Here is a 15,749-nt window from a genome sequence, read left to right as displayed (position 1 = left end):
ATCCATTTTTGAGTTTCATGAATACTCCTTTTGTACCTGTTTGAAATAGGATCAGTTTATTTTTTATATATTTATGTATTCTTTTTTTAATGTATTTATTAGCACTGCATTACCCATGTATCAGGATAAGATTTAGGATTTCCCCTTGAAAGGAATTTGGTGATATTCATGTCAGATGTCAACAGTTTGTCTAATATTCTGTGACATTTTTTTTGTCTTATTTATAGTTTTTCCTGCCGGCATCCTTCAGCCCACTCTGTACAACCCTGAGTTTCCACAGTAAGTACCCCGTCGCCCACCACTGCCCCGGCCTCTTCATAGAGAGCCAACAGTCTCCAAAACTGCAACAGCATATGTCATTAAAGGCAGTGTTATTCTGGAAAGCCTTTGCTAAAGTCCCAACACACCTTATTAACTAATTTAACTACCCATCAAGAGCTCAATTATTGAACAACCCTTTGCTAATGGAACAGATGTCATTTAGAGGTCGCCTCCCTAAAGTTGACACCATTGAGTAATTTGGTGGTGCAGATGTAAATTGCCTCCTCTGTCTCTTTTATCTCTGATTCTGCCTTTAAGATATGATCTTCATGAAAAAATATTAATGAACACTGAAGTGGTCGTGCAACTAAATCAGAACACATATTAAGCCAGGAACACATTTATGACTGAAACTAATTACATGCCCAACCCAAACTGAACACACAAACTCATGGGCAATTCAAAATTCATGACTAGAATCATCTCTGCTGTTTTGTTTCCTGCTAAACTAGCCCATGAATTTATATTCACATCACCGTATGTGTGTGTGTGTGAGGGAACAAAGCTCCTCCTTAAAAGCTGTATCAAAATTGCAGTTGTGATGACAAAATTATTCTATATTCTGAAAAGAAGAGAACATTTGATTGAACAAAAGTAGCATTTAATCAACTTCATAGAAAATATAATTTAAATCAGAAACTATATGAACAAATATGTATTTCATGCATACGTCCAGTCTTGACATCACAGGTTACAGAAATTATGACAGTTCATGGAAAATAATATATAGCTTGGTGAATAGATATGACAAGCAAATATAATAATAAATTAAAGCTGCAAGCAGCGATGAACGGTCCTCCACCCTTGTGCACGTTCAGGCGTGCTGCAGTGGAAGCTTGTATGACTTGCATGTAGATTCTTCAGGCCTGGACATTTAGCAGATGACACCACCCACGACTCTCTATGTCAAACCATTCAAAAGTTATGACAGAAAGTAGGAACTATCAGATATCGACCAATCAGATGAATGGGCGGGGCTAATTTGCACCAATTATGTTCAAGGACTGAAAACCATGTCCGATGACACCACCCACGACTCTTTATGTCAAAGCATTCAAAAGTTATTGCAGAAAATAGGAACTATCAGATATTGACCAATCAGGAGAAGGGACGGGGCTAATTCATGCCAATGAAAGTCAAGTACTCAATACCGAGTCCGATGACACAACCCACGACTCTCTATTTCAAACCATTCAAAGGTTATGCGCACATTTTGATGTATAACACACCTGGGTGCACGTTACGGTTCGGGTGAAGAAGCGGCTGAAGCAATGGCATAAATTGCGCCAATATTACACGATTAATTCAAAATGGCCGACTTCCTGTTCGGTTTCGGCCATGGCGCCAAGAGACTTTTCTTTAAGTTGCGACATGATACAGGTGTGTACCGATTTTCGTGCATGTACGTCAAACCGCATTGTGGGGCTTGAGGCACAAAGTTTTATCTGTATGGACCAATCAGACGAAGGGGGGGCGCGCTTTTTGGCGTCTATCGTCGCCACCGTAACGCTTTTGACTGAGAAAAGTAATGCACATCGTCGCAGGATGGAGACGCACATTTTGATGTATAACACACCTGGGTGCACTTTACGGTTCGGGCGAAGAAGTGGCTGAAGAAATGGCATAAATTGCGCCAAAATTACACGAATAATTCAAAATGACCGACTTCCTGTTCGGTTTCGGCCATGGCGCCACGAGACTTTTTCTTTAAGTTGTAACATGATACAGGTGTGTACCAATTTCCGTGCATGTACGTCAAACGGTATTGTGGGGCTTGAGGCACAAAGTTTTCTAGAGGGCGCTGTTGAACCATTAGGCCACGCCCATTAATGCAAACCATTGAATATCGAATTTTTCGCTATGCCTGGCTTGCCTGCAAAATTTGGTGACTTTTGGGGCACGTTTAGTGGGGCAAAAAGGCCCTCATTTCGTCGGGAAAAATAAAAACGAGGAAAAAAATAAAAAATAATTCCTACAGATACAATAGGGCCTTCGCACTGTAAGTGCTCGGGCCCTAAAAAGGGATATTTATAAATAGCATGTGTGTAGAAATGGGTACAAATTCAATAATTTTGGGCCCTGTTGGAAGGAAGCCAGTTTAACTTTACGCATTCAGTATCATCAGTATCATGATACTTATTCCACTCGTTTTCACTAATTTCTATAAATGTCAACATCTTTAAAGTATTTTTTTTTAATTGAACTTTAATTGAATAATTTTTCATCTTTTTCATACCACTTGTGACCAATATATGCATATTCTGTCTTTAACCAGTCAAGTCCTTTTGCATGTTTGCATGATAAATGTCAGAAATTGACGAGGAATATTCATTCCCATTCTATGACATTGATTCAGAGGAGTTTGTAGACACTGATATGGAGTGTTCTGGTGACCAAAGCAAATTTCCATCCATCCATCCATTGTCCACCGCATTATCCGAGTCCGGGTCGCGGGGGCAGCAGTCGGAGCAGGGATCCCCAGACTTCCCTCTCCCCGGACACTTCCTCCAGCTCTTCCGGGGGGACTCCAAGGCGTTCCCAGGCCAGCCGAGTGACGCGGCTCTACTCCGAGCTCCTCCCGGGTGACAGAGCTCCTCACCCTATCTCTAAGGGAGCGCCCCACCACCCTGCGGAGGAAACTCATTTCGGCCGCTTGTATCCGGGATCCCGTTCTTTCGGTCATGACCCAGAGTTCATGACCATAGGTGAGGGTGGGAACGTAGATCGACCGGTAAATCGAGAGCTTTGCCTTTCGGCTCAGCTCCTTCTTCACCACGACGGACCGATACAATGACCGCATTACTGCGGCCACCGCACCGATCCGCCTGTCGATCTCGCGCTCCGTTCTCCCCTCACTCGTGAACAAGACCCCAAGGTACTTAAACTCCTCCACCTGAGGAAGGAACTCTCCCCCGACCTGGAGGGTGCAAGCCACCTTTTTCCGGTCGAAAACCATGGCCTCAGACTTAGAGGTGCTGATTCTCATCCCAGCTGCTTCACACTCGGCTGCAAACCGCCCCAGTGCATGTTGAAGGTCCTGGCTCGAGGGAGCCAACAAGACCACATCATCTGCAAAAAGCAGAGATGAAATCAAGTGGCTCCCGAACCGTACCCCCTCCGGCACTTGGCTGCGCCTAGAAATTCTGTCCATAAAAATAATGAACAGAACCGGTGACAAAGGGCAGCCCTGCCGGAGTCCAACACGCACCGGGAACAGGTCTGACTTACTGCCGGCAATGCAAACCAAGCTCCTGCTCCGGTCATACAGGGACCGTACAGCCCTCAGCAGAGGGCCTCCGACCCCATACTCTCGGAGCACCCCCCACAGGATGCCACGTGGGACACGGTCGAAAGCCTTCTCCAGGTCCACAAAACACATGTGGACTGGTTGGGCAAACTCCCATGCGCCCTCGAGCACCCTGCGGAGGGTGTAGAGCTGGTCCAGCGTTCCACGGCCAGGGCGAAAACCGCATTGTTCCTCTTGAATCCGAGGTTCGACTATCGGCCGAATTCTCCTCTCCAGCACCCTGGAATAGACTTTCCCCGGGAGGCTGAGGAGTGTGATTGGGTAGTTGGAACACACCCTCCGGCCCCCCTTTTTGAAGAGAGGGACCACCACCCCGGTCTGCCAGTCCAGAGGCACCGTCCCCGACTGCCACGCGATGCTGCAGAGGCGTGTCAGCCACGACAGCCCCGCAACATCCAGAGACTTGAGGTACTCAGGGCGGATCTCATCCACCCCCGGTGCCTTGCCACCGAGGAGCTTCCGAACTACCTCGGTGACTTCAGCTTGGGTGATGAATGAATCAACCTCTGAATCCTCAGCCTCTGCTTCCTCGACGGAAGGCGTGTCAGTGGGATTGAGGAGATCCTCGAAGTATTCCTTCCACCGCCCGACGATGTCCCCAGTCGAGGTCAACAGCTCCCCTCCTCCACTGTAAACAGTGTTGGCGGAGCACTGCTTCCCCCTCCTGAGGCGCCGGATGGTTTGCCAGAATTTCCTCGAGGCTGACCGGTAGTCCTCCTCCATGGCCTCCCCGAACTTTTCCCAGACCCGAGTTTTTGCTTCCGCGACTGCCCGGGCCGCAGTCCGCTTGGCCTGCCGGTACCCGTCAGCTGCCTCGGGAGTCCGCCGAGCTAGCCAGGCTCGGTAGGACTCCTTCTTCAGCTTGACGGCATCCCTTACTTCCGGTGTCCACCACCGGGTTCAGGGATTGCCGCCGCGACAGGCGCCGGACACCTTACGGCCGCAGCTCCGGACGGCCGCGTCAACAATGGAAGTGGAGAACATGGTCCATTCGGACTCAATGTCTCCGGCCTCCCTTGGAATCCGGTCAAAGCTCTCCCGGAGGTGGGAGTTGAAGACCTCCCTGACAGGGGAATCTGCCAGACGTTCCCAGCAGACCCTCACGATACGCTTGGGTCTTCCAGGTCTGACCAGCTTCCTCCCCTGCCAGCGGATCCAACTCACCACCAGGTGGTGATCAGTTGACAGCTCAGCCCCTCTCTTCACCCGAGTGTCCAAGACATACGGCCGAAGGTCAGATGAAACGACAACAAAGTCGATCATTGACCTCCGGCCTAGGGTGTCCTGGTGCCACGTGCACTGATGGACACCCTTATGCTCGAACATGGTGTTCGTGATGGACAAACTGTGACTCGCACAGAAGTCCAACAACAAAACACCGCTCGGGTTCAGATCGGGGAGGCCGTTCCTCCCAATCACACCTCTCCAGGTAACACTGTCGCTGCCCACGTGAGCGTTGAAGTCCCCCAACAGAACGATGGAGTCCCCAGTTGGGGCACTTTCCAGCACCCCTCCCAGGGCCTCCAGGAAGGCCGGGTACTCTGCACTGCCGTTCGTCCCGTAGGCCGAAACGACAGTGAGAGACCTATCCCCGACCCGAAGGCGCACGGAAGCGACCCTCTCGTTAAGTGGGGAGAACTCCAACACATGGCGGCTGAGCTGGGGAGCTATGAGCAAGCCCACACCAGCTCGCCGCCTCTCACCATGGGCAGCTCCAGAGTGGAAGAGAGTCCAACCTCTCTCAAGGAGTTGGGTTCCAGAGCCCAGGCTGTGCATGGAGGTGAGCCCGACTATCTCTAGTCGATACCTCTCAGCCTCCCGCACAAGCTCAGGCTCTTTCCCCCCCAGCGAGGTGACATTCCATGTCCCTAAAGCCAGAGTCGTCGTCCGGGGATTGGGTCGCCAGGGCCCCCGCCCACGGCTGCCACCCAAATCACACGGCACCTTCCCCTTATGAACCCTCCCACGGGTGGTGGGCCTACGGGAGGGCTCCAAAGCAAATTTGAAAATCTAAATTTTTCTACTTTTAGTCACACAGAGCACACAAGGTATGGGCATGAGAATAACACAGACTCAGATATTTCTATAATAACTTTGACTGTAACTGTGAATACTACACTGAAACTGAAACATATTGTATTGGACCACTCTCTATCAATTATACATTTAAACAGCAGAAGTATTCACAGTAACTTTACATCTATTAAGGATTACCTGAGCAAACTCCCCAAGTTTAACATAATTGCAGTCTCTGAGACATGGCTTAGTGAAAAGAAAGAAGCAGAAATTGAACTGGATGGATATGTTTTGTTTACAACCAATAGAGAACAAAAAAAAGGGAGGAGGAGTAGCCCTCTTTGTCAATAACAAATTAAATTGCAAAATAGTAAAGGACATGTCTACAACAATACAGAATGTGATGGAATGTATAACTATAGAAATTATAACCGAAAACTCTAGAAACATAATTGCAAGTTGCATCTATAGAAAACCAGGTTCCTGCTCAGACATATTCAAGGATGTGATGGTTGAAATGTATGGACAAATTAAATATATGAAAAGGGTCCTTCTATGTGGAGACTTTAATGTAGATCTGCTAAACCCAAATGAACAAAAAGAAAATAGTGATTTTATTGACACAATGTATAGTTTACGTCTAGGGATGCCCCGATACCGATACTGGTATCGGATACTGGTATCGGTATCGGGGCCGATACTGCCCTCATATACTCGTACACGCAAAAATTATCCGATACCACGCACCGATACTTGTAGTTACTGGTTAGCGCCGCTAGGGGGAGACGTTGAGCCGCACCGCGGCTCCCCGGGCCTGGCAGCCTGGCTGAGCTGCTGCTCTGTGGCTGTAGCAAGAGTGTGCAACATAATTTCATTTAGCCTGTTTTTTAAATTCTATTTGATTGTTTATGTTGTTTCCAGAGGTGGGTAGAGTAGCCAAAAATTGTACTCAAGTAAAAGTACTGTTACTTCAGAATAATATGACTCAAGTAGAAGTAAAAAATAGTCATCCAAATAATTACTTGAGTAAAAGTAAAAAAGTACTTGGTGAAAAAACTACTCAAGTACTGAGTAACTGTTGAGTAACGTCTGAAGTACAAAATAATCATCTTCAGGCAAATTAAATCAATAAAATAAATAAAAAATAATTGGTGATTCTAAATTGCCCATAGGTGTGAGCATGAGTGTGTTTATATGTGGCCCTGTGATGGACTGGTGACCTGTCCAGGGTGTAACCCCTGCCTCTCACCTGAAAATGACAAAATTTCAAGCCTTTGTACTTTTATCTATTTTTTTAGATTTAGATTTTTTTAACCAGGCAGAACTAGAACAAGCCCATGAACTCATAGAAACTGTGTGTGTTTGAGTCTGTGTAAATGTGACAAAACATGCAAAAACAAACATTTTTCCCAAAGAATCACCCAGTGATGTCATGAGATTGACGGATAAAAGGGATAAAAGAAAAGTAACAGCTCAACGTGGCCTAGCTGGCCGAGTTTTGTTTAAAATTGAATTTCTGCAAATAAAACCTGTCTTCCAATTCATTGCATTTGTCATTGCATTTTTAGCCTAGTTATTTTTGTGATAGAAGTATCGGATCGGTACTCGGTATCGGCGAGTACACAAATTAAAATACTCGTACTCGTACTCTGTGTGAAAAAAATGGTATCGGGACATCCCTATTTAGGTCTACTCCCTACTATCTTAAAACCAACAAGGATAACCAGCAACAGCGCAACTTTAATTGATAATATTTTTACCAATGAACTGGGGAGTAAAATTGTAAGTGGACTGCTACTATGCGATATAAGTGATCACCTTCCAGTATTTGCCACATTTCAGAACCTTCTAAAGAACAAACCAAACAATGATACTGATAATAACAGATTGATGAGGCTTAAAACACCAGCTGCCATAGAGGGTCTTAAGGATGACTTAAGGAAACAATGTTGGAGGGAGGTCTATTCCAAACATGATCCCAATGAATCATATGAGGAATTTCTGAAAGTCTTTAACATCCTTTATGATTTATATTGCCCTATAAGAACACAACGGCGGAAAAATAAATATGAAAGCAAGCCCTGGATGACCAGGGGGCTGGAAAATGCATGTAAAAAAAAGAATATCCTATATAAACAGTTTCCAAAAAATAGAACTAAGGAAGAAGAAAGAAAATGTGAGAAATATAAAAACAAATTGACAAATATAATGACAATCTAATACACATTCTCACTGGTGGTGGTAAGCTACGTTTTGTAGCCACAGCTGCCCTGGGGCAGACTGACAGAAGCGTGGCTGCCATTCCGCGCCAAACGGCCCCTCCGACCACCACCAACATTCATACACATTCATACACATTCACACGGGCCAGGTGGGTAAGGTGTCTTGCCCAAGGACACTACGACAGTAACTGGGATGGAGCGGATCATTGGACGACCCGCTCTACCACCTGAGCTACTGCCGCCCGGATTATTACTACCAATTATTGGAAAAGAACAAAAATAATACACAGGGCACATGGAAAGTGCTCAACACTATTATTAAAAAGGGTACTGGAAAATCTGATTATCCAAACTATTTTATTAAAAATGATAAACAAACTGCAACCACATTAAAGAAACAGCAAATGAATGTACTGACTATTTTGTAAATGTAGGCTTTAATTTAGCAAAGGATATTGCTGATCCCTTACTAAGGGACAGGGTAGAGGTGGATATTATCACTAGAAACCCAAACACCATCTTTCTGAAAAAAGTAGAGGAGAATGAGTTAGTAGATGTGGTTCGCAAGTTTAGAAATAAAAAATCCACCGACAGCACTGATATTGACATGGCACTAGTAAAAGATATTATAGAATACGTAGCTAAACCACTTACACATATTTGTAATCAATCATTTCTAACTGGTACTTTTCCCAACTCAATGAAAATAGCCAAGGTTATTCCAATATACAAAAACGGAGATAAGCACATTTTTTCAAATTATAGGCCAATTTCACTTCTTCTCAAAAATAATAGAAAAACTCTTTGCCACAAGATTAGACCACTTCATTGAAAGTCACGCCCTCTTTAGTGAACATCAATATGGATTTAGGTCAAATAGATCAACTGCAATGGCAGTGATTGATTTGACTGAGCAAATATCCTCAGCCATTGAAAAAAATGAATACACAGTTGGGATCTTTATAGACCTTAAAAAGGCCTTTGACACAATTGATCATACTATACTCTTGGAAAAAATTGGAAAGATATGGAATCAGAGGAAAAGCACTTTCATGGCTTGCAGACTATCTGGCAAATAGAAAACAATATGTACAGTCAAATCAGATCTGATGCGAGTAACATGTGGAGTTCCTCAAGGATCAATCCTGGGCCCAATACTGTTCACTCTGTACATAAATGATATCTGCAATGTGTCTTGAAATGTGTTCTTTTTGCTGAAGATACCACCCTGCTGTGCTCTGGAAAAGATTTGGTCGAGCTCCTGAATACAGTTCAAGAGGAATTAACTAGATTAAAACGATGGTTTGACATTAATAAATTATCTTTAAACATAAATAAAACTAAATTCATATTATTTGGATACCGTAAACCTAATGACCAGCCACAAATTAAGATTAATAATATCAAATTAGAAAGAGTATATGAGAATAAATTCTTAGGTGTTATTATCGATTATAAACTATGCTGGAAGCCACATGTAAACCACGTTAAGTCAAAATGAAATCCAAAGCCATAGGAATATTGTATAAAATAAAGGACATCCTCAACCAAAATTAATTACATCTGTTACAGCTGTTTCCTAGTCCCATACATTAACTACTGTGTGGAGGTCTGGGGACACACATATAAATCAATAACAAATTGAGTAAGATGCATGCACTTATGACAAGATGATGTTTTTTTAGACGTAGCTTTCGTGTATAAAGGGACTGTTGGTTGGGCGAAGGGAAAAAAAAAGATTCTAGCACTGGCATGGCAGCACCTGCGTCCAACTGGACTCACAGCAGTCTGACCAGCACTGATCCAGCTATACCCTCCTATGGGATTTTGTGCTTGTGTTGTTCTCTCATATGTAAGTCGCTTTGGATAAAAGCGTCTGCTAAATGACAGTAGTAATAAGGTAGCTGCTTCCAGAACACATGATGGTGTGTCTGATTCTTCTCAGGTACAGGCTAGGACTTTGTATGCAGCTGACATTTCTTCTGGTTATGCTCCACTTGTCTCAGAAGGTTCTGTATCTTTGGTTGGCAGTGAGGAGAAAGTGCCTGTTAAGATATTCAGGCCTATTGAGGGATGCTGGTGCTTTGTTACTTTTGTTGTCAGTCTGGTTTTTTTTGCCCAACATGACACTGATAGCTGTGTTCCAATACGAAGTATCGGAATGAACACACTATTTGTTCCTGTTCATAAGGTATACTTCTGCTGTGACCTGGTACAGGGGAATGTAGATGCAGGTGTCATCCAGAGTTGCCATTCACTGGTGTTGATATTATCTTGGGTAAAGACTTGGCAGGTCCACGTATGTGGCATGATCTATTAAAACATTCACCTCTAGCCACAAGTTTCTTCTGCCTCTGTGGTAAAGCATTCAGTGAGTAGTTTGAGCACGGATAGGAGGAAGCCAGCAGATAATTTAGGAAGACATATCATTCCATGTCCTTTGTCGTTGCCTGTTGACCAATTGAGTGTGTCTCTTGCAGATCTAGTGGCAGATCAGAAGGCTGATCCTTCATTAAAAGAACTGTTTGATTTTGTGCCGACTTCTGGTGTAGAGGTTGGTCCATCTTATTTTCTGAGCAATGATTTGCTGATGAGAAGATGGGTCCCCCGTGTATCAGGCTTGGATGGCCTGACAGTGATCAAATTGTCTTGCCGTGCACGTGCAGAGCTCTGGACCATTACGTCAGAATTCCCAGCGTGCAACACTCTAGAATGCAAAAACCCTAATTTTGTGGAGTTTCTGCGCTGGTAAACAGTAGTAACAGTGCCCGATAGCTGTTGTGCATCGGGATGCCAGAATATTAGAAAAGGGGGGACAGAGCTTTTTATCTGATTCATAAAGATCCAGAGAGGCGTGATAAAAATGTATTTATGCCATGAAACCCACGAACAAGACAGCTGACACATGAGAGCAGCTCTCCAGCTTTGAAGTTGCAGTGGGCTCCAAGCATAACACTATCCTTTCTGAGCATTACCCATGCCTTCATATAAGTGCCATTTAGTCTTTGTGAATGATCAACTTGAGGGAAAAAAAAGAAAAGGCATCATAACTGTCATAGACATATGGAATATAATGCATGAGGTGGCACCTTCAAATTTTCATTCACACAGTGAAAAAATCGAATTTATCCAGCGAAAATCCACGCTGATTTTAATTAACATGGTGATTACATTAGCCTACATTGAATGTGTTGTGCCTTTATTAATTAAATAAATATGCGCTTACCCTTCCAGTAATGATAAAATAATCCTTTGCTGGCAGAGTCAGAAGTGTCACGCCTTGTAAAGCTGTCTAAAAAACAAAAAAAACAGACAGATGTGAGCTGTATGGATGGATGAATGGTGTTTATTTTTCTGTAGAAAGTAGAAACTATCAAATATGGACCAATCAGATGAAGGGGGGGCGCGCTTTTTGGTGTCTATCGTCCCCACGGTAACGCTTTTGACTGAGAAAAGTAATGCGCATCGTTGCAGGATCGAGACACACATTTTGATGTATAACACACCTGGGTACACGTTACGGTTCAGGCTGCATTAACGGCCGAAGAAATGGCATAAATTGCACCAAAATGACACAATTAATTCAAAATGGCCGACTTCCTGTTTGGCTTCGGCCATGGCGCCAAGAGACTTTTCTTTAAGTTGCGACATGATACAGGTGTGTAGCGATTTCATGTACGTCAAACCGTATTGTGGGGCTTGAGGCACAAAGTTTTCTAGGGGGCGCTGTTGAGCCATTAGGCCACGCCCATTAATGCAAACCATTAAATATCAAATTTTTCGCCATGCCTGGCTTGCGTGCAAAATTTGGTGACTTTTGGGGCACGTTTAGGGGGGAAAAGAGGCCCTCATTTCGTCGGAAAAATAAAAACGAGGAAAATAAAAATAAAAACGAGGAAAATAAAAATAAAAATGAGAACTGCCACAGAATAAAGGAGGACCTTGTCGTAAAGATTATTATATTTCAGCATAGTTTAGGATCTTGATGGTAGTGGGTAATAGATGGATTAACTTGTCTCTGAAAACATGGTTAACTATTATAGCTAGGAATGACATGCTCGAGCAGGTAAAAATCTTGAAATGGTGTTGTTATCATGTTGATTTTGCTCCAAATCAAATGGATGGTACCTATAAGAGATGGGTTAAACAGGGTCTCTCCTTATACTGCACATTTTTCAACAAGGCAACAATAAAGAGCTTCCAGACGTTGAAAAGACTACATGGTTTAAATAATAAGGATTTTTTTAGATTTCTTCAGGTGCGCCATCACATAAACAATGTTATGGGAAAAGGCCAGAAAGCAAATGATAATAGCTTATTAAAAGTATTTATGAGCGCTTACAGTGATGATTCAGGGCTTAAAGTCATCTCTAGACTTTACAGGGGTCTTCAGGAGGCTAAAACAGTAAATACCAATTATGTTAAGTTAAAATGGGACAGGGAAACCAACCTATCAGAGGATGTTTGGATGAAATACTGTGAATTCCAATGGAGAATATCACAGTCAACTTCATGGCGATCTTTCAGCTGGAAGTCTCTTATTAGATATTTTATTACAGCTGCTCAGAGCTGTCACCATTCAGGCTCCTCCAGCTGCTGGAGGTTATGTGGCTCCCAAGAGGCTAACGACTACCACTTGTTTTGGGCCTGTCCAAAAGTAAATGCTTTCTGGCATAAAATCCATTCAGAGTTAGTGAAGATTTTTGGTTCAGATGTTGCTTTTAACTGGGACAAATTTCTGGTGGAGGAGGAAGTTGGACAGACCAGGCAGACTCAAACGTATTGTGAGGGTCTGTTGGGAACGTCTGGCTGTATGTATGACTCTTCACAACCTGTTATTTTAGAGGAGCTTGCCGTTCCAACGATCACCCCAGAAGACAGCTTATGGATAAACAGACATAATACAGCAGGCAATTAAATCAATGCAGAATTGCAAGTTGATGGGTTTTCAGTCGAAATATACTGGGGAATTTGCAGATACTTAGCCAGTTGTATCGGTACATTTTTAAATAACAAAATCTGCCACAAACCATGACACAGGCTACAGTTTCAGCACTGCTCAAAAAAGACCCTTTATAATGCAGCTCATACCACTCAATAAGCCTTTTAAACTGTCACTGTCACACTGACAGTGTGATGTGTTTAGTTTGGTTTTAATTTTTTTTCAAAATTCTTTTTTCGTTTTTTCCCTTATAGATATCAACAGTCACGTTCCATTACAGACCTAAATGTGTACTAGTCTGTTTATATCAATAAATATATGTGCAATGATGCGCGTGTCTGTTCAATACAACTGATCAGACCAAGCGCAGACACAAGCTGCTCTGATCCAGATGGGTGGAGTTGGAACAAACTGTCACACAATGTCGAGAGAACGAGACAGAATCAGGAAATTTCCATCAGAGGATGAAAAAAGAAAAAAAACTAAAGAAAATGGAAGAGTTTAATGCCTCTCTGAAAGGCTCGTTTGATAAATTTGTTACAAAAATCACAGATCCAGCCGGGTCTCAAGCAGCCGTTGGGCCCCGCGTCGAGGCAAGCCCAGATGATGATGAGGCAGGGGAAGGTATCCAGTATTTTGCTAATTGTAGAGTTAAAATTGCGCATATAGACACCCGATCCGACCCGAAAAACCCCAAAAAATTTGCGCGAGGGCCATCCCTAGCCATTTCGCACAGGGCCTCGCAAATCTCCCAGGTGGCTCTGTATATATATATATATATACATATATATATATATACAACATACATACATACATACATACATACATACATACATACATACATACATACATACATACATACATACATACATACATACATACATACATACATACATACATACATACATACATACATATAGTAGCTCAGGTGGTAGAGCGGGTTGTCCAATGATCAGAAGGTTGGCAGTTCGTATCCCGCTGTGTCCCAGTTACTGTCGTAGTGTCCTTGGGCAAGACACCTTACCCACCTTGCCCCGTGTGAATGTGTTTGAATGTTGGTGGTGGTCGGAGGGGCCGTTTGGTGCGATATGGCAGCCACGCTTCCGTCAGTCGGCCCCAGGGCAGCTGTGGCTACAAACGTAGCTACCACCGCCGGTGAGGATGTGTATGAATGAATAATGATCTCTGTAAAGCTCTGGGTGCCTAGAAGGGCGCTATATAAAACCAAGCCATTATTATTATCTTATATATATATATATATATATATATATATATATATATATATATATATATATATATAATATGATGGAATAAAACATTTCTAAACTACAGGGTAGTGGCTAGACTACCAGTCCCTGAGATTATTCTGCCCCGTATTGCTTCCTTCCAACTAACTAAAAGGTTAACTTAACAACAGGTTTCACAACACGTTCTGAACGTGTCATCTTGACTCTTGGTGTCAGTGTCACAAAAGTATCGGCACAGTCAGGGCCAGGGAATTTCTGTCTGGTAACACTGCTGCCTGGTGGGGAGGATGTTGTTCCTGATGGAGTTTCTGTAACTTCCTTGTTAACGATCTGCAAGTGCCGGCGGTTTCGTCTGATGGTGTCCCCGCCTGGCGTTTTCACAACAAACGACCATGGTGTGTCGCCTGGATGTCCCCAGTTCCACTCCATCCCTTCTCGATGTCGGTTTTGAGATGTACCCCCTGTCACCCACATCCAAAACATGAAGTGTTTTTGCTGAATATCTCCTGTTGTAGGTGCTTTAATATGCTTTTTTGACTTTGGTGTTGTTCTGCTTCACTGTAGACAGATCAGGCCAAGCTGGTCTCAGCAAGTGGTTCAGCTTGGGGACGGTGGTCCTTAGTCTCCTTCCCATAAGGAGTCTAGCTGGACTCTCCTTGGTTGGTTCTGTAACCTCGTCTCGGTAACTCAGAAGGGTGAGCATTTGGCTGTGCGAACTGCTCGCTCAGCGAGCCCATTAGCCTGGGGATAATACGGGCTCGACGTTGTGTGCAGTATGTCATACTTAGACGTAAAGTGCTTGAACTGCTGCGATGCGAACTGTGGGCTGTTATCCATTATCATTTCCTCCGGTATTCCAAACCGTGCAAATATGCTCAACAGCTCTCTCATCACAGCTTCACTAGTGGTACTGGTGAGGCTCAATATCTCCAGCCACCTTGAGTAGTAGTCCATGACTACCAGGAAGTACTTTCCTTTAACCTCACACAAATCAACTGCGAGTTTCTGGCAGTGGGGTTGTGATAAGTGGCTCCCGGTGCTGGCTTGGTTTGTGTTTGTTGCAATGAGAGACTGCACCTTGTGCTTTACTGCTGAGCTGATTTTAGGCCACCAGATGGCATCTTTGTACCTTTCTCGACATTTGATCCCCATGGTGGATCCTTTCCAACATCTCTGATCTTAGAGTTTGTGGAATCAGTATTTGGTTTGCTCTTTTCAGCAGGCCGTTTTGTTCACTTAGACTGCTTCTGTCCCTGAAATAGTCCATGGCAGGCATGGCGAAACTTCTCTCATGTTGTGGCCACCCTGACATGATATAGTGTCTGACCAGCTGCAGAGAGTCGTCTTTAACAGTTTCCGCCTTTGTGCGCTCTACCACTGACTGGTGCTTTTTCTGTTCCTCAATAGCATCCACATATGCTTGGCCATCCTCGTTTAGTCCAGTATCATCCACTTTAGACTCCGGGTGCCTTGACAGTGTGTCGGGCATAACCAGGTTCTTGCTGGGATGTACTCAGCGACTGGGTTGAACTTCATGAGACGGATAAGAAGACACTGACATCTTAAAGGAGCTCTCCCCAGGTCTCTGTGGTTGATGAGCCTCACTAGCGGTTTATGGTCAGTCAATAGTCTATACCTCTCCAAACCACACAAATACAGGTAAAATCTCTCTGAAGCCCACACACCAGCGAGAC

The 15,749-nt window shown here is 43.9% G+C and overlaps 1 protein-coding gene across 1 annotated transcript in view; it reads left to right on the top strand.

The window, feature by feature from the left end:
- The window catches only part of LOC133442205 (endothelin-converting enzyme-like 1), a 164,094-nt gene that overhangs the window by 109,634 nt on the left and 38,711 nt on the right, over positions 1-15,749 (top strand). Inside the window, exon 12 of the mRNA XM_061720153.1 lies at positions 228-279. Coding sequence (XP_061576137.1) covers positions 228-279 — 52 coding nt within the window. The remainder of the gene's footprint in view (positions 1-227; positions 280-15,749) is intronic.

The sequence above is a fragment of the Cololabis saira genome, chromosome 4, assembly GCF_033807715.1.
Source record: "Cololabis saira isolate AMF1-May2022 chromosome 4, fColSai1.1, whole genome shotgun sequence".
In the NCBI taxonomy this organism is placed as follows: Eukaryota; Metazoa; Chordata; class Actinopteri; order Beloniformes; family Belonidae; genus Cololabis; species Cololabis saira.
The sequence above is the reverse complement of the archived record's forward strand: the minus strand, read 5'-3'. Positions and strand labels throughout refer to the sequence as shown.